General features: G+C 38.9%; 4 protein-coding genes and 2 non-coding genes across 9 annotated transcripts; 5 read left to right on the forward strand and 1 right to left on the reverse strand.

The window, feature by feature from the left end:
• Positions 1 to 316: 316 nt before the first annotated feature.
• TRNAL-UAG (transfer RNA leucine (anticodon UAG)) lies at positions 317 to 396 on the forward strand. Its single transcript has one exon. It is a non-coding gene; the product is annotated as a tRNA-Leu (tRNA).
• A 63-nt stretch (positions 397 to 459) lies between these two features.
• Positions 460 to 3,368, forward strand: LOC137745860 (uncharacterized). The gene is made up of 5 exons (XM_068485891.1): positions 460 to 762; positions 867 to 1,105; positions 1,839 to 1,951; positions 2,412 to 2,552; positions 2,659 to 3,368. The coding sequence occupies exons 1-5, from the start codon at positions 534 to 536 to the stop codon at positions 2,906 to 2,908; spliced, it is 972 nt and encodes a 323-aa protein (XP_068341992.1). The 5' UTR covers positions 460 to 533; the 3' UTR covers positions 2,909 to 3,368.
• A 672-nt stretch (positions 3,369 to 4,040) lies between these two features.
• LOC137745975 (glutathione hydrolase 1-like) lies at positions 4,041 to 6,963 on the reverse strand. 2 transcript variants are annotated; one of them, XM_068486012.1, is made up of 7 exons: positions 6,780 to 6,963; positions 6,223 to 6,563; positions 5,625 to 6,140; positions 5,254 to 5,489; positions 4,898 to 5,159; positions 4,673 to 4,810; positions 4,041 to 4,589 (listed from the first exon to the last, which is right to left on the reverse strand). In XM_068486012.1, exons 1-7 carry the CDS (start codon positions 6,784 to 6,786, stop codon positions 4,356 to 4,358), a joined length of 1,734 nt encoding a protein of 577 aa, XP_068342113.1. In that variant the 5' UTR covers positions 6,787 to 6,963; the 3' UTR covers positions 4,041 to 4,355. The 2 variants fall into 2 exon arrangements, with proteins under 2 accessions (XP_068342113.1, XP_068342112.1); XM_068486011.1 differs by having other exon boundaries at positions 6,647 to 6,785.
• Positions 6,964 to 10,848: 3,885 nt separating this feature from the next.
• LOC137745494 (small ribosomal subunit protein uS11z) lies at positions 10,849 to 12,859 on the forward strand. 3 transcript variants are annotated; one of them, XM_068485449.1, is made up of 6 exons: positions 10,849 to 10,993; positions 11,254 to 11,373; positions 11,470 to 11,515; positions 11,858 to 11,943; positions 12,062 to 12,191; positions 12,485 to 12,859. In XM_068485449.1, exons 1-6 carry the CDS (start codon positions 10,991 to 10,993, stop codon positions 12,550 to 12,552), a joined length of 453 nt encoding a protein of 150 aa, XP_068341550.1. In that variant the 5' UTR covers positions 10,849 to 10,990; the 3' UTR covers positions 12,553 to 12,859. The 3 variants fall into 3 exon arrangements, with proteins under 3 accessions (XP_068341550.1, XP_068341551.1, XP_068341552.1); XM_068485450.1 differs by having other exon boundaries at positions 11,263 to 11,373; XM_068485451.1 differs by having other exon boundaries at positions 11,266 to 11,373.
• A 1,109-nt stretch (positions 12,860 to 13,968) lies between these two features.
• On the forward strand, positions 13,969 to 15,847 carry LOC137745130 (ubiquitin-ribosomal protein eL40 fusion protein). Its single transcript, XM_068485017.1, has 4 exons — positions 13,969 to 14,267; positions 14,374 to 14,476; positions 15,437 to 15,503; positions 15,653 to 15,847. Exons 1-4 carry the CDS (start codon positions 14,078 to 14,080, stop codon positions 15,677 to 15,679), a joined length of 387 nt encoding a protein of 128 aa, XP_068341118.1. The 5' UTR covers positions 13,969 to 14,077; the 3' UTR covers positions 15,680 to 15,847.
• On the forward strand, positions 14,594 to 14,695 carry LOC137746368 (small nucleolar RNA snoR99). Its single transcript, XR_011069838.1, has one exon. It is a non-coding gene; the product is annotated as a small nucleolar RNA snoR99 (small nucleolar RNA).
• Positions 15,848 to 20,274: the final 4,427 nt, after the last annotated feature.

Genomic DNA, 20,274 nt, shown 5'->3' on the forward strand with positions numbered 1-20,274 from the left:
GCTATCAGAATTCTGTTATCCATTTAGGCTTCAACAATTATGAATGGATTAGCAATGTGAAGAGCACAAGTTCAATTGGTTATTGCACGATTAATTTTTTTTTCAAACAGATGTTATCTCAATTAGGAGAAATTCTTGCATACAATTATCGCATACGGATTCTCTCCTAACGAGGAGACTCTACACATGAGCCCCTTCATGTGGGAGGACTGTCGTATCCGGAAGCTAATAGTACCAATGAACGACTCACTTTTGTAGATTAACTGAGAAGTATTAGAGTAAATGATAGTTAAATCTGTATAGTTAGCATCAATAGGACAGTTTGGCCGAGTGGTCTAAGGCGCCAGATTTAGGCTCTGGTCCGAAAGGGCGTGGGTTCAAATCCCACAGCTGTCAATTTTTTTTTTTTTTTTTCTTTCAACACTTTCCGTTGATTCTCCCGCGGAAGGTAGAAACGACGTCGTGCAGCTCATAATTTAATCCCCTTGTTTCTTCCATCACAGTTGGAATAGTTGACAGCTTTCGCCGTCGTCATGGCTCGGATCCTCGGAAACAAACCGGGTCTTCACCACCTCCTGACCCGATTCACAATCTCACGACGGCCGCTGCAAACCCTGGCCTATGAAGAGCTCCGACCCTCCGACGCGGACCCACAACAACACTACCGCTCCACCGCTTTCATCCTCCACGGCCTCCTGGGCTCCGCCAGAAACTGGCGAACTTTCTCTCGCTCCCTCCTCTCCAATCTCTCCGATCCATCTGGTCTCTCTCTCTATCTCTCTCCCCCTCCCTCTCCCCCCTCCCTCTTCTGCTCCTCTCGATTACTTGATTTCTCCGTTTTTATTGACACAAATTTCCAATTGCAGGTTGGAGATTGGTGCTTGTGGATTTGAGGAACCATGGGAAATCAGCCGAGATCGAAGGTCTGAACCCACCTCATGATGTGGTCAATGCGGCCCGAGATTTGGCTGATTTGGTTGGGACTCAGGGTTGGGACTGGCCCGATGTTGTTCTCGGCCACTCCATGGGCGGTAAGGTTGCTCTGCAATTTGCAGAGAGCTGTGCTCTTGGTGAGTATGGCGATTCCGCTAAGCTACCCAAGCAGGTATTCGATCTTCCCCTCATAAGTTCATCACTTGTGCTTGCTCTTTTGTGCCGAAAGTAGAATTATTTGGGAATATTTTTGAGTTAGTTGTGTAAATTCAAGAGCTTTATCATTAACTAACCAGTACCTTAATATAAGCTCATCGTTCTAGCGAAATGAACAAAATTGGGAAGCTGTTTTTGCTTGCTTGATGCAGGTTGAGCATATAGTGTGAATTAGGATGATATGTTTTCCGTGGGTTGGGGTGTTCGCAAGGCATTTTTGGTTCCGAGAGAGCTCTCACTCGATTGTATGTGTTGCATCTTGGGGATCATCAGGTGGGACTCCGTGTATGTGACTTTTGAGCACGGTGGCTCCTGAACCCTGAATGTTGAAACTTTCCAGCCAAATACTTGTAGGCTTGTATTTTCATTATCATGATTAGTTGGGTTTGTGGATGAAACATGCTTAGTTTCCCCGTTTAGGTTTATGAGAAAGTATTGCTTCGTAGTGCTATGTTTGCCTAATGAACTGAATTGAAACCAAAGTACCGATTATCTTTCAGATTGGTTTTCCATTTTAATCTGACTATGGCCGTCAAATAGGGCCAGCTTAGCCAGTGGCCTAGTAAATTCTAACTTGTAAACTTATATACGAGGGTCAAAGTTTAAGATCATGTGTGATTGAAAGTTCAGTTCCCTTTGCACTTAAAGATATTTTGTGCGCTTTGTACTTTCTTTGTGATCCAGAACAGCTGTGGGTATTGGATTCTGTTCCAGGAGAAGTGAGCCGTGACAAAAGTGATGGGGAAGTTGAGAAAGTTTTGCAGACATTGCAGAGTCTACCTTCGTCAGTTCCATCACGAAAGTAAAACCTCTTTCTCCTTATGATAGATTATTTTGATATTATTAACTGCATGTATTATGGGGGTTATCTGTTCATAAGTAGGTGTCAAGTCGAGTCCTTTATATATATATTTTTTTCTTCTTCTGTATGATACCAATTTGGAGACGACAATAATCCGTACATTGTCATATTTCTCCCTAAAAGTGTATAGCATTAAAAGGAGTATTTTTAATCAAAGTCATTATGTTTAGTAATGTTGGCACACACAACGCCTGCTCTACTCTCAGATTGCTTCACTCAATCGAGAGCCTTGGATTCTGTATAGCTTTACTCTGATTACAGGAGTCTAGATAAATCCATTAGGAGACCATTGTTTTTTCTTTAAAACTTTGTTACATACTGGTGTTACAAAATTATCAAAATGTCACATGACGTTCATGTTTCCAAGTTTTTATGTGATGAATTTGGTTCTTGGCTTCAGGTGGCTTGTGAATCATATGATTGAACTTGGGTTCTCAAAGTCATTGTCAGAATGGATAGGCACCAACCTCAAGAAACAGGGAGATCACGAGACGTGGGCATTCAATCTCGATGGTGCTGTCCAGATGTTCACGTCTTACCTGTAAATATCTTATTGATTTGATATCAGTTCTTGGAAGTAGAAAGAATGAATTTTTTCCCCTCCCTCCCCCTTACCTTTCACACTTTCTATGAATCCAAATTATCAGGGAGAAGTCCTATTGGCCTCTGTTGGAGCACCCACCAAAAGATATGGCGATACATGTTGTGCGTGCTGAGAACAGTGATCGTTGGGACCCCGATGTGGTTCAACGGCTTGGAAGCCTTGCCAATAGGGAAGCCAATGGATCAGAGGGAAAGCTTTCAGTTCATGTTCTTCCCCATTCTGGCCACTGGGTTCACGTGGACAATCCGAAAGGTCTTCTTGAGATTGTGGCACCTAGGATTTCATCCCTTTGATCCGCCACAAGATGCACCGTGGAGTAGAGATTTCGTCATTATCGTTCTACTATTATGGCTGTCGTCAGCACCTTCATGGAATGAGTGAGGCTGTGTTAATCATACTTTATGTTTTTTTTTTTTTTTCTGGGCTAAATGTTTACCATTCTGTTTCATCATACTTTATGTCTATCGTTTGATATCAACGAACAAGAACTCGAAAACCTTGCCACTCGCGAAGCAGATGGATCGGAGGGGAAGGTTTCAGTTCATGTTCTTCCCAAGTCCGGCCATTGGGTTCACGTCGACAATCGAAAAGGTTTCCTTGAGATTGTGGCACCTAAGAATTCATCCTTTCGGCCTTAACCATATCGGGTTTAATTTATCTGCCACAGATGATATGTTGTGTAGATAACAATGGTAATTCCAAGTGTTTCGGTTATTCACTTGTAATAAAGCATTTGTGTCTTATTTCTGCTTATCTGTTCTGGTTTTTGGATTTCATCTAGATTACTTTATAAAATGGCTTACTTGTAGCAATGGTTCTGAACTTTATCTCTAGTTTAATTATAGTCTCTAAACTGTTATATTAGTTTCTTTAGTCCTTGAACTTAATAATGTGTTGCAACATTGGTCATTTTTACTAACAGTCTTTTTTTTTTTTCCGTTAAATTTAGGGTATATTAGAAAATTAAACATAAAACTTAAAAAAAACAATAGAAGAAGCTAAAAAACAAATAAAAATTTATAAATGAATATCAAAAACTTAAAACAAAATGAAATTTGAACTATAAAAATACTAAATGAAATGGTTGAACTTTAGCAACTCGTAAATATTAGGCAATGTGATTTCAAAGTTGGTAGGAAATTGAACTGTGGCTGCACTTAAACAACTAACAAATCACAAACTAAACTACGAAAAAAAATTCCTAATGTATTCAATTTTCTTACACAAGAATAATAGATTTTTTTAGGGTTTTTATTTCTCTCTCAATTCTTTTTTTTTTAATTCATTTTTAGTGATGTTACTGATGTGTGATGAAGTTTCTAATATACTGCTAAATTCAAAGAAACAATAGGTGGCGTTAGTGAAAATGAACGAACATATTGTTAAGTTTGAAGACAAAAAATACTTTCAAAAAAACATGTCAAGTGATAAATTTTCAGATAAGTTTTCCAATTTTATTGTGTATATGTGTAAAAAAAAACTATAATCTCGCACAATATTGCTCAATTTATGTAACTTCCTTCGTCGCCTTTTCGAAGGTGACGGAAATTTTTTTGTTAGCATATCCATTGCAAAGGAAGAACCAACATGAACTATGTAGAGTAGAAAACTTGTGAATCAGTCGCTAGCTATAAGAAATAACCAATGGTTTCAACCACAATGTTAAAGGGGGGAGTAGACTAGCGTTGGAACAAGAACAATAACTAGCTTCGATCGCTTCCATTGCACCAGTTTGCAGTTTTAGAAACCAGCCGGAACCCCGCCTTTTCTTGGATCGCTCACTGCCAAAATCTCCGGAGTACCTTCATTTTCCGTCGAAGCCTTGTGAACTATAAACTGGCAAATAGCCCCAGAAGTAAGGGGCTCTAGGATATGGCCCTTCTTTTGTAGGGATTTCCTGATTTGAGTAGGAACTTCAAAGTGATCGCCAGTCACGGACGTCCAATCCTCATAACGAACCACATTAGGTAATAGCTGCTTGCACAGAAATGTTTCAGATTAGTAGTTTTAGTTGAGATTCCGTTTAGCGTACACGTCTCAATAATTCGTTAAATTACCTGATGATAGACCCTTGGAGCCATGACGGAAGAGAGTGGATCCATTCCCCTTGCAAAATGATTCAAGAGAACTTCCGCAGTTGCCGGAATGATGAAGACTCCCCCGCTCGCACCAACTACAGCATTCAGTTGGTCATCCTGTCACGCATATAAACAAGCCATGTGAACATATTGGGCACGGATACGCTGCATACAAAACGTAAGATTTAGGTGGTTCTGCATTACCTTTAACACTATAGCAGGTGTCATAGACGATAACGGCCTTTTTCCTGGCCTGATAAAATTGGGTGGCGCTGGTGGTGGACTTGCGGAAACATTTCCAGGTATGGAGAAGTCATCCATTTCATTGTTTAAGACTATTCCTGTACTCGATGACAGTATATGTGCACCGAAGTATCCGTTTACAGTAGTCGTCATGGAGACGGCATTTCCCTGAGGATCTACGATAGACAAGTGACTAGTTCCATGATCATTGATCTGACTCCACCTGTTAGGAAATAAGGAGTCATTATCGTCGATGAAACATGATCAAGTGCGAGCAACTACTAGATAATCAACTTCTTGCCAATCAAAGAATTTACCTGCCACCGTAATGGCTGGGATCAAAAGTCATGTTGTCATATATGGTTTTCTTCATCTGCTCAGCAAACTCAGGAGAAAGCATGTCAGCTTGAACTTTAGTCACATTTACAAACTCAGGATCACCCAGATTCATCCTCACGGCGAAAACATGTTTCAAAGATTCAATTTCTCGATGAATCCAAAGAGGATCCGGAACTCCAGAAGCATTTCCATATTGTGAAAGTATGTTTAGCATCTGTAGAGTGGAATTGACAAGAGTAGTCCATAACGAACCTATTTGAACTGCTTCTTTAATTTGTCAAAAGAGACAAAAACTGAAACAAAACAAAAAAAAAAGGGTGACACTAATTAAGAACAAAGATTTACTCACGAGTATCAACGGAGGACCACCAGAAGGAGGAGGCATAGCCAGTATTTTAAGCCCTAGTGTGTCAGCAGATACCGGCTTTCTCAGCCTTACTCTATAAGTTTGCAAGTCCTTCATTGTCAGTATTCCTCCAAGCTTCTGAACATCTCTAATCAATTTGGACCCAATCGATCCGTTGTACATGGCTACGGGACCAAACTTCGAAATTTGATTGAGTGTCTCTGCCAGTTTTATGTTCCGACATATCTCACCTGTCTGCAAGAGACTCCCATTTGATGTAAATATATGACGAAGTCCCTCGTTTGCCAAGATTCCTGATTCCGCCGCAACCATTTGTCTGTGGAGGTAAGGTGAAATCTTAAATCCCAAACGAGCAAGACGCTCAGCAGGTCTTACAAGCCTATCCCACGGAAGCCTTCCATGTTGTTTCCAAGCTTCATGAAGACCCGCCAGTTCCCCTGGAATTGCTACCGAGAGAGCGCCTCTACCTTTCAGAGTAACATTGGCAGCATACATATTCTGAAAAAACAGTTATCGTATACACTCGAGTGACAACCAATTAAGGCAACGAATTCGGTAAAGCATGTACAGCACAACGAACCTCGGAAGCAAGCAATGGGGCGGTTTCTCTCATATCAAAGGCGTGTGCTTCCCCGCTGGCTAGCCGGACAAGCATGAAGGCGCCGCCTCCAATGCCGCTCGATGCTGGGCTAACAACCCCTAAGCACAGAGCAGCAGCTACTGATACGTCAACGGCATTACCGCCTTCGCGAAGAACATCCTTCCCGATTCTAGAACACCGGCGATCATCAGTGGCAACCGCACCGTGGCGTACTGAAATGACCTCCGGCCTACTTTTGGCGGAACCACTCGTAGCACTCCAAGTAGGAAGCAACAGTGAAAGGAACACAAGTGCAATGGTAAGCAACGACATCATCCAATCTACAACAAACAGAAACAGAAACACATTCTGATCAACTCTCACTCCATGCATATATACATATTATATATATATAAAGACTTACCAGAATTTCCCATTGGAGTTGGTGATCAAATGAAACAGGGGATGATGGAATTCAAAACCAAATTTTCTGTTTGCTATTTTTTCGATTTGTAAGTAAAAAAAAAAAAAAAAGAAAAAATGTCAGTGTGACTCACATGACATGGTGAGACTGTAAAATGCTCAGATTTTTTTCAGCCAGCGTCGTCGTCTCGCCTTTTTCCTCTGCCTTTCGACCAGCAGGAGTCGTCCTCAATAGTAAATGGTGGTCCAAACTATCAAATGCGCGCACCTACCAAAACCACATAGCACGCCATTTTCGAAATTATCTGTATCCTCTGTATCGGATTCGGATAGTCAAAGACTAGTTCAATCACCAACAGGATCCTCTCCGGATCTTTTTGGTGAGGATCCTGGAATCTGTCAATATTATCTGTTTATCGTACATTGTACCGTCAATTTTTGTTAACTACTGTTTATGTTTAATTTTAAATAAAAATATTTAAAATAATTTCTAACCTTGCACTGTAAAATGAACATACAAGATTAACGAATTCCCATAACCCGCATAAAAAGTAGCCGACGAGAATCCGGTTCGTTCAATCATTCAGTAGTTTAGATATTCAACGTAGAGTTCCCATAACCCGCATAAAAAGTAGCCGACGAGAATCCGGTTCGTTCAATCATTCAGTAGTTTAGATATTCAACGTAGAGAGAGAGAGAGAGAGAGAGAGAGAGAGAGAGAGAGAGAGTGCGTGTGTGAGTGAATGTTGAAAAGTCTGAGGTTTGTCGGGTCGAGTTCGGAACCGCACATCGCCATGTAGTGGGCGGCTAGCAAGGAGCAAATTGGTAACTAGGTTCGTGGGGTAATTTTATTTTCTAACAAACTATATTATCCATATTTTTTAAATCGGAGTTTCAAATTCGTTCGTTTGGGTGAGAATCAAATTTAAAACCTTTTATTTACAAAGAGTGCAATAATAGGCAAGCCTCACTATGGACTTAGCCTCTTATCTAGACTAAAAGGAAGGAGGATGAGCTTAGCTTCACCCTAAGTTATAAATAATGTGATTCAAACTCGTCTTTTAAAGAAAATTAAATCTAAGATCTCTTACTTATAAGCGAAGAATAATATACAATTACTTTAAAATGGGCAATGAGGTGCCACTCAGTACTATGGTGGTGGTATTCCTCTTCACTTGGAAGTGAGATGTCTTAAGTTCGAATCTCGTGGATGGTGAATTCGATACCAAATTAGGTTTTTCATTGTGTGACTTAGCCAAACTCCTTCTCCTCTAACATAAAAATATCGATGTACTCAAAAAAAAAAAAAAAAAAACCAATAAGACACCTCCAGCGTGAGCATTAGCCTTGTGGACAGGTTACTCCAACAACCCAATTGCCTGCCAAAGTGATTCCACCCCATTCAGGCTATTGGGCTGAGGTGGGGCCCGAGAGACAGCTCAGGCACAAACCTAAGGTTCGAGCGCCTAAGGGGAAAGTGATGCAAGGCTGACGCCAGCCACATTATAAATAAAAAAATTGAGCCAAGCGCGTGGGGGCGCATCACCGACAGGGTTTGCAGGCGATGAGGCCCATGCTGGACAAGCTGCCTGTAGCCATTGCTGGGTGCAACGTGGCACCCTCTCGGGCGTTGGATTTCAATAGTTCTGTTTTCTGGACCGTTCAATTTCCAATGGTAAAAATAAATTTCAAAACTCCCCCAACGGCTAGATGACATGGCACAATCTGAGCCATTCAATTCCAGATCAACGGTCCACATTTTTGGGCTTTAAAAATTTTTTAAAAAAAATTGAGGGACTAGGTGATTTGTTGTATAATTGGAGCCCATAATTTTAAGGACAAATTGGTTAGGTGATGATTTTGCATTCACGAGGGACTAGGGAATTTGTTGTATAATCGGAGCCCATAACTTTCCAATCACTTTGGGTTGTATTCATATTTATTTAATTGAGTACTTTATGTAATTTTGTATTTATTTAATTTAATAATTTATTTAAACTAAGAGTATCTTTATTTAATTTGGTACTTTATTTAAACTAAAAGAATCTTTATTCAAAGAATATAAACACACCAAATAAAATTACATAAGCACACCAAATAAAAAAAAGCACACTAAATGAACTTAAAAAACATACCAAATAAAATTACATAAGCACACCAAATAAAAAAAAACACACTAAATGAACTTAAAAATACACCAAACAAACTAAGAGCATTCTTCTTCCACCACAAGCTTGTTTTTAAATTTCTTGAGCTTGTTTCAATCCCCACAAGTGCTCTATCAAGTCACTTTGCCAGGCTTTGTGATAGTATGAGGATTGGAGTGAAGTACATCGTTGAATGAGCCTTTCATTGTAACATCCATCCCTTTCTAATGACTCATGTTGCACGGGTTCTTCGATGGTGTCATGAGCACAGTATATTTGTGTTTTAGAATTGTTCATCATGTTTGACTCAAATTCATCAATGGCATCATAATCATACTTATCTTCCACAATCATGTTATGAAGAATGATACACATCATCATGATGAATCGAAGCGACTCTAAATCAAACAATCTGGCAACACCTTTGACAATTGCCCAACGAGCTTGAATGATACCAAAACAACGCTCCACATCTTTCCTACACCCCTTTAACATCTTGCGAAGTGTTTTTCCTTTTCATTTCACATACATGGCATTGTTTTGACAAATGATGTCCACCTTGGGTAAATGCCGTTTGCTAGGTAGTATGCTGAATCGTACTTATTTCCATTGACCCAATACGTGACTTTCGATGCTTTTTCTTGTAGCACCTCATCAAACACTGGAGATTGGGTAAAGACATTGAGGTCATTTTGAGCTCTTGTAACACTGAAAAAAGCATGCCAAATCATGTATTAAATGATGCCACCGTCTCCAAAATGATACTTTTTGCTCATTTTCTATCCCCATAAGCTCATTGCCATGCACTTGAACAGTTTTTTGAGGTCTAGTGCATATAGTCGATACTTCCAATCATGCTAGGAAAACCTCACATCTCACCCTCCTTTGCAAGTCCATTGTCGTAGGTCTCCAGAGGTATTCTTTGGTATAAATAGATTCAATTGCAAAGCAAAACCTCATCAATGACTGAAGAATGGTAGATTTCCCCATCTTCGCTATCTCATCCACTTGGTCTATAGATGCTCAATATGCAAGCATCCGCAAGGCACACAATAATTTTTTTGCTCATGAAGGGGGCCCATGACACCAAAAGCATCATTTTTTGTACAAAGTAAGAATCATGGTTGCAAACAGCAATCATGATTTTGTTGAACAAATGTCGTTACATTCTAAAACGACGTCTGAAGTACACATCAGGGAACGCACTGTTACGGTCAAAATAATTGTCCAAGAGATCCTTACCTCATCGTTGCCTACTTCTATCAATGTTTGTGGAATGCTTAGGCCTGGAGATCTTAGCCATAGCTTGGATGACTCGACGGAAATGTGAGGCTCTTTGGCTTCTTGCTTTGCCATCTCTCGTTCTACACTCCTCATCTTCTTCCTCTTCCATCTCATTTTCTCCCTCCTGGAGATTGAACATTTCATCCCCTCGCTTAAACAATTCTTCCTCTTGCTCATTGATTTCCCACAACATCCTTGAAGAAGACATGAATGAAGGAGAAATTATGAATAAGGATAGAGATTTTGAGAGATTTTGATTTTGGTGTGTGATTTCTTAGGATGGATGGTGGGTTATATGGAGAAAAACAAAAAGGATTAGGTTGTAGATAATGTCACGTGGCACGCTGTGATTCGTTAAAATTTTTATCGAAATTTATCCTTAAAGATTCTAAACAAATTGCAACACGTGGTGCGACGAGATTTGTTAAAAATCTTATCGAAAATCTATCATCAACGATTCTAAAAAGGTAACGACACGTGACGCGATGGAATTGGATAAAAATATTATCGAAAACTATCATAAAAAATTGTAGTTTCGGATAATGACACGTGATGTAACGAGACTGGTTAAAAATCTTATCCGAACTTACTGTTTAATATTTTACTGCCTATTGCCATGATTATTGAGTTTAGATGTGGAGATACAACAGATAATTACTGTTAATTAAAGATAATTAGTGTTTATCGGAAGGGATTCAATTGTCAATTTACGTACTGGAATTGCTCTAAGGTAAGCTCCCAAACGCGATTACTTTAATAAGGGCAATGAGCTAATTTAGTTGCCCGGAATGCAAAACCCTAACTATAAAACAACCGAAATACGCAGGCAGGGTTTCTGGAAGCGCTGAGATTCTGCCGGAGCGTCGTCGTTCTGAATAGTCTGTGACCTCTTACCTAATCATTTGCTCACAGCCATGGTAAACCCTCTCTCTCCCTCTCTCTCCTCTCTGTATTTTTAGTGATTTTTACAATCTGGTTGCCGAGAAATTGAAAGTAAAATATGATCAGAAAATACTCTTTTTTCCCCCTTATTTTCTCGCCAACCAAACACATAACTAATTGTTGGATTGGAGAAGACTAATACTGTTTGGATTTATAGATTTACTGTGCAAGTACTGTGATGATTTTATTTTATTTGGTATATATTTTTATTTGTATTTTTCGATTGTTTTTGTAGTCGAGGAAGAAGACCAGGGAGCCCAAGGAGGATAATGTTACACTTGGACCTGTTCTCCGTGACGGAGAGCATGCTTTCGGTGTTGCTCATATTTTTGCCTCGTTTAATGATACCTTCATTGTAAGTCCCATATTTTTCGGTTTGGATGTGATTATCGCTCCCATTTGGAGTTGAATTTATATGTGAAATTGTTGGTTTCGGTGTTTCTAATCGCAGCATGTGACTGACTTGTCCGGTAGGGAGACTCTTGTTCGCATCACCGGTAAACTCTTAAACACCTATCTAAAAAATTGTTACTTGAAATAGTTGTTTGTGTTGTTTGATTTGCAACTGCATGGTTGGATGTCCTCCCCGGTAAATTTTTATACCCGTAGTTGATTGCCGAGCTATGTTATCGAAGCTCAGTGATGGCACTTTTCAAATATGAATGCCTCTGTTTTTTCATTTGTTGATGTTCTTCTTAAACCGTTCCTTTTCCATAATGTGATGAATAGAAGTGACCGTTAATTGTAGTGTCCTGGCATACTCTGTTAGAAGATGATTTTCTTTTGATTATTCCACTGCTGTTGCTAAAATACTTGATTGCCTTTTTTCTTAATTTCAGGTGGTATGAAGGTGAAAGCTGATAGGGATGAATCATCGCCGTATGCCGCTATGCTTGCCGCTCAGGATGTTTCTCAACGTTGCAAGGTTTACCTGCCTTTTATTGCAGACTGAGTTTTATGATTTACATCCCTCTTTGATTTCTATTTTCCGAGTTCTAATAAGTAATAATAAAATTAATTTGTTTTGCTGGCTGATTTTGCAGGAGCTTGGCATTACTGCTCTACATATAAAGCTCCGGGCTACTGGAGGGAACAAGACCAAGACTCCTGGTCCAGGTGCCCAATCAGCACTCAGAGCCCTTGCTCGTTCTGGCATGAGAATTGGCCGCATTGGTAATTTCCTTTCCCCTTTCATCTCTCTGTGGCCTTGATAAATTTATAATGCATCAACATCCCGTTTTTCATTGTCTGCCAATCTCGTATTAAATGTGTATTGTTCCACTTGTGATGCCGAGACTTTGGGAGCGATGATCGGTGATTATGGAACTTCGTTTTCTTCAAATGACATATTTTTGGTGCTTTTCTTGTTTAAAAAAAAAGGGAACATTTGTGTGCTTGCTTGTAATGTTCGATCATGAGAATAGTTATCTTTGCAGTCGTTGATTTTTGTTTTTCTGTTTTGACAGAGGATGTGACTCCAATTCCCACCGATAGTACTCGTAGAAAGGGTGGTAGAAGGGGAAGAAGGTTGTAATTTCTTACCTCGCCTTCAACTGTGTCGTGTTCTGCTGCTGTTCGGTTTCGTAGATACTTTTATTTTGGATCAAACTATTATCATCAGCCATTCGATCAACGAAGATGTAGTTTTGAACTTAGATTATTTTGGCGGAAAAGAGAATTATAATTTCGTTTGGTTGGTGATGAGCTTTACACACAACAAATGATGGTGTTCTGTTATCTATATATGGTTTAAAATCTAGTACTTTGGTTCTACGTTCTGTTCCTAGTGGACCTGAAATGTTTCAGTCGCCATTTATCATGATGTGCAGCAACTTAGTAGACGCAAGTGTTTTGAGTCTTCCCTCACATCTATACATCAATTTTAACTGCAAAATTACGCAGCGCAAGTAGCAGCAATAAATCTGTTTTGTTATTTTGTTACAGAAATGATATATGTTAATTGAGTTGTTATTATATCATCGTTGTCTTGTCATTATGTCATCATTTTATGTCGTTCATATATGATCAATACGGCATCATTATTGAAAACTGAACGTGGGAAAAAAAGTCAAAAGATGTTTATTTGAACTGATTGTCAATTACAAATGCATTCACACGATTTTTCCTCTTGAATCGTGTTTCATGACAATAAATCAATGACATGCAGATAAGAAAGTAACACATGCTTATGTTTTAGTTGACCCATATCGTCATTGTGATTAGGGGTGGACATTGGGTGGGTTGGTTTGGTTGGACTTGAACTCGTTGATCAACCTAACATGCTCAAGTTGGAATCGTTCACTCTTTTTCACCCAATGAAATGGGCAAACCAACCACCCAAACCATTCTTAAGTGGGTTGAGTTGGGTTGGTTTTACAGATTGGAGTTAATTGGTTTATTCTAATGTAAGTATGAGTAATAAATAATCAATAACTACTTTAAATTAGGCCTAAATAATATAAACCTGATGTTGTTATATCCCTACATATGACTAATACATAACTTTCACTATTCAAAACAAGTTTTAATAAAAAAAATATTTAAAAGTTACTAAATTTAGTTATATATCTATATATCTATCTGATATACACGTATGTTTAAGAATTATTTTCATTTGGGTGGATCGGTTTTAATTGCGTAAATAGTACTTCATCCTAGTCTAACCACCAACTTATTGAATGAATGATCAGGTTTTTCCTCAAAATAAATTTTTAATTTTCAAAACCCAACCCAACCCAACCCATATATGGTGGTTGATCGATGACTATGGTTATTCGTTTTTCAATAACAATGTGACATCAGTTCATTCAACACACATTATAATTAGAATATTTATTTTCTATTTTATCTATAATTACATAAAAAATAGTTGTTATACTTTTTAAAAACAGGCCCAAATACCCACACTTTTTAGCAAGTGGCCCAGTATACCGGGTCCTTCCTGGCAAGCCTCGACTCCAAAGCGAGATGCCCCGAAGAAATGAAACCCTAGAAGCTGATTATAAAACCCTAACGAATCCATTTCCGCCTCTCAGAGTCACAGCCCAACGAACCTCGAGATGCAGATTTTCGTGAAAACCCTAACCGGGAAGACCATCACTCTCGAGGTCGAGAGCAGCGACACTATCGACAATGTCAAGGCCAAGATCCAGGACAAGGAGGGCATTCCCCCGGACCAGCAGCGCCTGATCTTCGCCGGCAAGCAGCTCGAAGACGGCCGAACCCTAGCTGACTACAACATCCAGAAAGGTCGGTCTCCCTTTTTCCTAGTGTTTTTAATTTTGGGGATTTTTTTTCAATTGTTTAGATTTGCTTACGGAGTCTGATTTGAATTGATTGCTCTGTTTTGATTCAGAGTCGACTCTTCATCTGGTGCTGAGACTCCGGGGAGGAATTATCGAGCCTTCTCTGATGGCTTTGGCTCGCAAGTACAATCAGGAGAAGATGATTTGCAGAAAGTAATTATCTTTTTTCACCTTAATCTGTTTATTTATGGCAAATTAATGTTTTTTTTGTTGTTGTGAATTTAGTGGTTAATTTTGTGGGACAATTACTTAGCCTCCCTTTCAGATAGAGTGCAATTGAGGTTATACTCGTCCCGATATAAATTTTCCATTCTCTTAACTTTGTCAGCTGGACTCATTTATTTTCAGTTGATTTTCTTGAGTGGAACATTGATTAATTGTTCTTATATTGTATAGCATTGTTATGTAAAAACAATTACTGACTGTTGTACTTATATCCTAATTTAAGCTATCGACTCATGATTTAATTAATGATGTTTTCGACATGAAGATATCAAATTTGGTTTTGACATTTTGACTGAAGGAATGAGGCTTTTCCTAAGTGGCAAATGGCTAGGCCTTTTTTTGTGTACTTTTCCGAGCAAGTTAGATTCTATGCTTGTTTCCAATAGGAAATTCCATTTTATTAACTTTACGGTATATTTGTTGGTTTGGCGTTGTTATGTTCTTGTGGCTCGTCCTTCATTGTTGAGAATTACTTAGCCTCCTCTTTTTCAGGTGTATTGAGTTTATCCTGCCTCAACATTTATTTCTATCCATTAATCGTGTTGGCTGACATCAATTGTTTTCAGTTGGTGTTCATGGGTGGAACATCCTGTTGTTTTTTGTGTTTACTTAATATATTTTGCATGATGTGATTGTTTGAAATGTGTCATTTTGATCTTAGATCTTAACTAGTGTTTCGACCTCGTCAACAAGGCTTTTCCTTTGGTTGATTTTAATACCTGTACACTACGTAAAGTTGATTGATACTGTGTTGGACATGTAAATTATTGTGTATCTTGCCATTGTTTTTTCCCTTGTAGTTTTTCAACACTTGATTTTGCATGCGAGAATCCCACAAACAAATTGTTCTGCTGACATGTCATTTTTTTTGTCTCCCTTGTTTGTTAGGTGCTATGCTCGTCTGCATCCGAGGGCAGTGAACTGCAGGAAGAAGAAGTGTGGCCACAGCAACCAGGTAGATTTATTTTTCTGTGGAGTATGCAGCGTTGCTATTTGCGTACTGCATTTGAAATTCGATCATAGAATTGAATATGATCGTGATTGATATGCTGTGGATCAGTTTTACGTTCTAAGTGACTGAAACTTAGTCTTTGTTTCTTGCAGTTGAGGCCCAAGAAGAAGATCAAGTAGAATGTCGGGCGAATATTTTGTTACTTTTGTCTAGACTGGAGTTTGAATTTTTGTAATTCAGTTAACGTCATTTGCCATGTATCGGAGTTGAATTGTTGCAGTTTATATTAACATTTGATGGATATTGGGATAATTTTGATCTCTTGGTTTATATTTGTTTTATCGTTTTGATCAAGTTTTGTGGGATGTGGATTTGGACAACGGTTTTTTAGCTTCTGTTTCCTCTTCTTTGTTTTTTTTCAGATACTTGTTGGAAGCCTTCATTTGCCCCTCTATTGCCTTCCCTCGCTTCACACTCTACGTCTTGTTTTCGCTGATAGACGATCTTTTTGTTCATTCGATTTGCAGAAAAAGATACCGCCCCCTCTCCCCCTGGGTCTTCAGCCGGTTCCCAACCCTTCTTGGGTGGTGGTTTCCTGAGCTGTCACAGTTTTCCTAATTTCTCCTCTGCCCTCTCCTATTCTTCCCTCTCTCTTTCTTTTCCCACAGCCTATTCGACAAGATTCAATAATCTCTCTTTCATTTTGGTTCATGCGAGTGCCACCCATTTCAAAAGCAAGTTTCTGCTTATGCACTCCAAGGGGCGCAGAACTGAGACTGTTGTCTCGATTCGGGTCTTTGTACCGCCTCCTTGGAGTGCCAAATCTTGGATCAGATTCTGAGAGGAATGTGTGGGGTTGGTTGTGGTGACTTGGGGATGTGCTTTTCTCTACATGGTTTAATGTCCTAGCGGATTTGCGATTGTGGTGGCAACTCGGTTCGTTCATCATGGGCGTGTTTTGTTTGTCTTTTTATGATTTAGGGTTTGTAGTTTTTCTGGGTTTCTTACTTTGTGGCTGGGTGGGCTAGTGTTGTAAATCAGTTAACAGAGGCTCTAATTGAAAACTTAACAGAAAACTTTGAAAATGTCTTAAAATTATGATTTTAAGTAACAAACTAGGACGAAAAAAACTCGATGTATCAAATGTTGAAAACAAAAAAACTTTAGGGTAGTAAACTGAGATTAACCCTAAAATTTATATTTGATTTGCCACTTAGTACTATGGTTTAATTTGACAGTAACCCCTTTGATGCCAATTCATATCATTCCACGTGGGAATTGGAATTTTAATTAGAAGAAAAAACTAATGTTTTTTTTAGTGTTATTATTGATGTGGATATTTTGACTCTTTCTTTGGCTTGTTATAGGTTTTGCCACGGGACATGCAAGAATTGGAAGGAAGGAGTCAACGTATTCAAATGTGAACACCTGTATTTTAGAAATACATATATATTTAATCATACTTTTAATATTGTGATCATTTCATTGAGCTATATATATTTATATTTTTTTTCATCTGGTAACTTATTTTGGCCCATTTCTTGACCAATTCCAATTCCAACGACACAGATTTCTTGTTTTCTCCAGACAGCAGCTCTTATCATTGCTTCTTAGTACGTCGACTTCTGCTGCTGTGTATTGCCGACCTCTCCATTAAATTATTATATGTCGACTAGCCAACCCTTTCGTTTCCTGCCATATGTTGATCTCGTTCTTCGTTTCATCTTCTTTATTCTAAGAGTATCTCCATTAAGAACTCCATTTGAAGTTCTCACAATCGTAGTCTCTGTATATAGGCACAAAGAGCTTTCAATGCATCGGAATACAAGTTATCAAAGTATTTAAATAAATAGGAACTCGCCAACATAAGAGTTAGTGATGTTATTGAGAAAATTGGTAGGAACAAAGTCTTAGTACACGGGGACTTGCCAGAATATGCAGTATCTTGCTACCGTTACAGGAAAGACGTGATGAATTTATATGGCGTCGATTGTTAATGGTGAGTTCTGTGTTAAATCGGTCACCTGGTTGCAAACTGACAAGCAAATGACACATCTATCTATAGTGTTATTAAATAGAATGTAGAAACTTTCTGTCCCACAAAATATAGAAATGTTTAGTTCGTTCCTCATTTCTCAAGAAAGTTGGGGTTTCACCATAAATTAATTGACAATATGGGGAGTAGCCTAACTACTTATAAGCACTTGCAAGGTCTCTTCTCTCATCAATATGAGATTCATTCTCAATACGCCCCCAATTGCAAGGTTCTAAAAAACGCTAGGCGCTAGTTGGGCGGCGGGCTAGCACCTAGCGCCTAGGAGGCTAGGCGGGGTTTAGGCGGATTTAGGTAAATTTCTTGTGTATCTTGTAAATAAGTGCATATTGACACTTACAAACAATTATATTTATATAAAATCCATGGATAAAATGCGAAAAAAATATCCAACAAGTCCAAAATTTAAAAACACATTAAGCATATATGCCATATAACTTAAGACATTTTGAATGATTATATCTATGTTTTTTTTAAAAAGGTAAAAATCCCACATAGTGGGTTGGGTGGTTCATAATAAAGAAAAAATTCTGATGTGAATATGGGTAGTTCATAGTAATTTATAAAATATTTTTTAGAGATCATATTAATTAATGTTTAATTTAAAGAGAAATAAAGGTGTGAAATATGTGGATGTAAGGATTGACACCCCATCATTTTTTACAAGAAAAATCAATATGTTAGGGACTGACAGCCTATGGTTTTTAACAAAAAGCAAGCAACATGATGCTTGCTGTCAAAACTTGATTGGAGGGAAACTAAGAAAAAAATTAAATAAGAAAAGCAAGCAACTTGATGCTTGCTGTCAAAACTTGATTGTGAAAGGAAGAGAGAGAAAGTTATTTCTCATCTTGTTCATCCTTTCGTCTTCGCCAAACTATGAACCAGAAGCCCAGAAGGGCAAGAATGTAGCTGATATGCATTCTTGAAAACAGAACAAAACTGAAATTTCTGAATTGCCTAGGGCACTCAGTCGCCCGCCTAGGCTACCCAAGGGTCGTCCAGATCATCTCGGCGGTCGCCTAATCCCTGTCTTGATTTTGCTCTCGATTTTGAGTTAACCCCACGGCCGGCCATCGCCCAACGCTTAGGCTGATTTTTAGAACACTACCCACATGTGGCGAACTTTCAAGCCTAACACATGAACAACACAACTCGAGTAATGTGGAGCACTTGAGGCCTTTGGGCTTTACACATGGGACAACCTGCTCTGTTACCATGAAGAAAGTTGAGGCTCCACCATAAAACAAATTGATAATATGGGGAATAGCCCAACTACTTATCAGCACATGCAAGGTCTCTTATTTTACCAATGTGGGATTAATATATTCTTAACAATTTGAGGTAGATTACAAACAAGAAAGAGATCGCATAGTTTTTTCCTAATACTAACTTTGTTTGCCCTATTTGTAACAATGATGAAGAAGATCAACAACATCTCTTTGTTGATTGCAATCTCTCATAATGTCTGGAGGATCATAAATGGCTAAACTTATGTGAATTCTAATTCAGATTTGATTTCTTGGCTATCCCAGCTAAATGCAAATGATGAGTTTGAGCTTTCTATCTTAGTAAGGCTCTTTTAACTTTTTGGTAAGTGTGAAATGATGAATAATCTTGTTTTCTGTATTTGCAAGGTTCATCCTACCAGGGTCCCTATGGTTGTTATTATAGTTGGCAGACAGTATTTATGACATTCCACATCGCCTAGGGGAGTGAATCCTATAAGCCTTATGTATATTCTCATCTCTACCTAGCACGAGGCTTTTCTAGGAACTCACACGAGAACTTCCCAATAGGTCACCCATCATAGGATTGCTCTCGCGCGCTACTCGCTTAATTTCGGAGTCCCGATGGAACCCCAAATTGTCACATCCTAGCTCGGACCCCTACCACATCCCGAGCTCCACTCTACCGTAGCATTCTATTGTCCGCTTTGGGCCCCGACCACACCCTCACGGTTTTGTTTCTGGGAACTCACATGAGAACTTCCCAGTGGGTCACCCATTATGGGATTGCTCTCGCGCGCTACTCGCTTATCTTCGGAGTTTTGATGGAACCCAAAGCCAATGAGCTCCTAAAAGGCCTTGTGCTAGGTAAAGATAAGAATATACATAAAAGGCTTACAGGATCCATTCCCCTGGGCGATGTGGAATGTCAGTATTACATGCCAATAAAACATAAGATTAATTCATACCCATAATGAAACTCATGGTTTATCTCAAAGTATCAAGTGGAGGCCACCTCCATGATCCTAAAATAGAAATTAATTTTGTTGGCTCTTTGGTGGGTTCTCAGGCTATTGCTGGTTTGTCATAAGAGATTCTAATGGTTCACCTATTGTGGCTGGTGCCCGCAATCTCGAAGAATGTATCATTTTTGTTGTTGAAGCTCTTGCTTTGCGTGATGCTTTGAGAACTGCAAAGGTCAAGGGTTTTAAGAGGCTGTATGTTGAAGGAGATTCCAAGCTTATCATTGATGTTATTTTGAACAAGTGTAGTACTCCTTGGTGGCTAAGGACAATCTTTGACGACATCAGATCTCTAGCTAGTTCATTTTCTTTTATTTCTTGGTTTGGTGTCTTTCACAAAGCAAATTTTATTCCCGATGCCATTACTAGTGTTGGTCACTAGATACATGACATATATTGGGGATAGGTTTTCATCCACTGTTTCTAGAAGTTCTTTTCCGTTTGATTGTAATGGGTATAGGTGTGCACGG

This window comes from Pyrus communis, chromosome 9 (genome assembly GCF_963583255.1).
Source record: "Pyrus communis chromosome 9, drPyrComm1.1, whole genome shotgun sequence".
NCBI lineage: Eukaryota > Viridiplantae > Streptophyta > Magnoliopsida > Rosales > Rosaceae > Pyrus > Pyrus communis.

Excerpts from the sequence above, each read along its gene's own strand:
- LOC137745494 (XM_068485449.1), top strand. Across the intron at positions 11,516-11,857 it reads GACTCTTGTTCGCATCACCG|GTGGTATGAAGGTGAAAGCT; the intron begins GTAAACTCTTAA and ends TCTTAATTTCAG. Across the intron at positions 11,944-12,061 it reads ATGTTTCTCAACGTTGCAAG|GAGCTTGGCATTACTGCTCT; the intron begins GTTTACCTGCCT and ends CTGATTTTGCAG.
- LOC137745975 (XM_068486011.1), bottom strand. Across the intron at positions 5,160-5,253 it reads CCCAGCCATTACGGTGGCAG|GTGGAGTCAGATCAATGATC; the intron begins GTAAATTCTTTG and ends ATTTCCTAACAG. Across the intron at positions 4,590-4,672 it reads CTCCAAGGGTCTATCATCAG|CTATTACCTAATGTGGTTCG; the intron begins GTAATTTAACGA and ends CTGTGCAAGCAG.
- LOC137745130 (XM_068485017.1), top strand. The coding sequence starts at position 14,078 with ATGCAGATTTTCGTGAAAACCCTAACCGGGAAGACCATCACTCTCGAG. Across the intron at positions 14,268-14,373 it reads TGACTACAACATCCAGAAAG|AGTCGACTCTTCATCTGGTG; the intron begins GTCGGTCTCCCT and ends GTTTTGATTCAG. Across the intron at positions 14,477-15,436 it reads GAGAAGATGATTTGCAGAAA|GTGCTATGCTCGTCTGCATC; the intron begins GTAATTATCTTT and ends CTTGTTTGTTAG.
- LOC137745860 (XM_068485891.1), top strand. The coding sequence starts at position 534 with ATGGCTCGGATCCTCGGAAACAAACCGGGTCTTCACCACCTCCTGACC. Across the intron at positions 1,952-2,411 it reads TCGTCAGTTCCATCACGAAA|GTGGCTTGTGAATCATATGA; the intron begins GTAAAACCTCTT and ends TCTTGGCTTCAG. Across the intron at positions 2,553-2,658 it reads CAGATGTTCACGTCTTACCT|GGAGAAGTCCTATTGGCCTC; the intron begins GTAAATATCTTA and ends CCAAATTATCAG.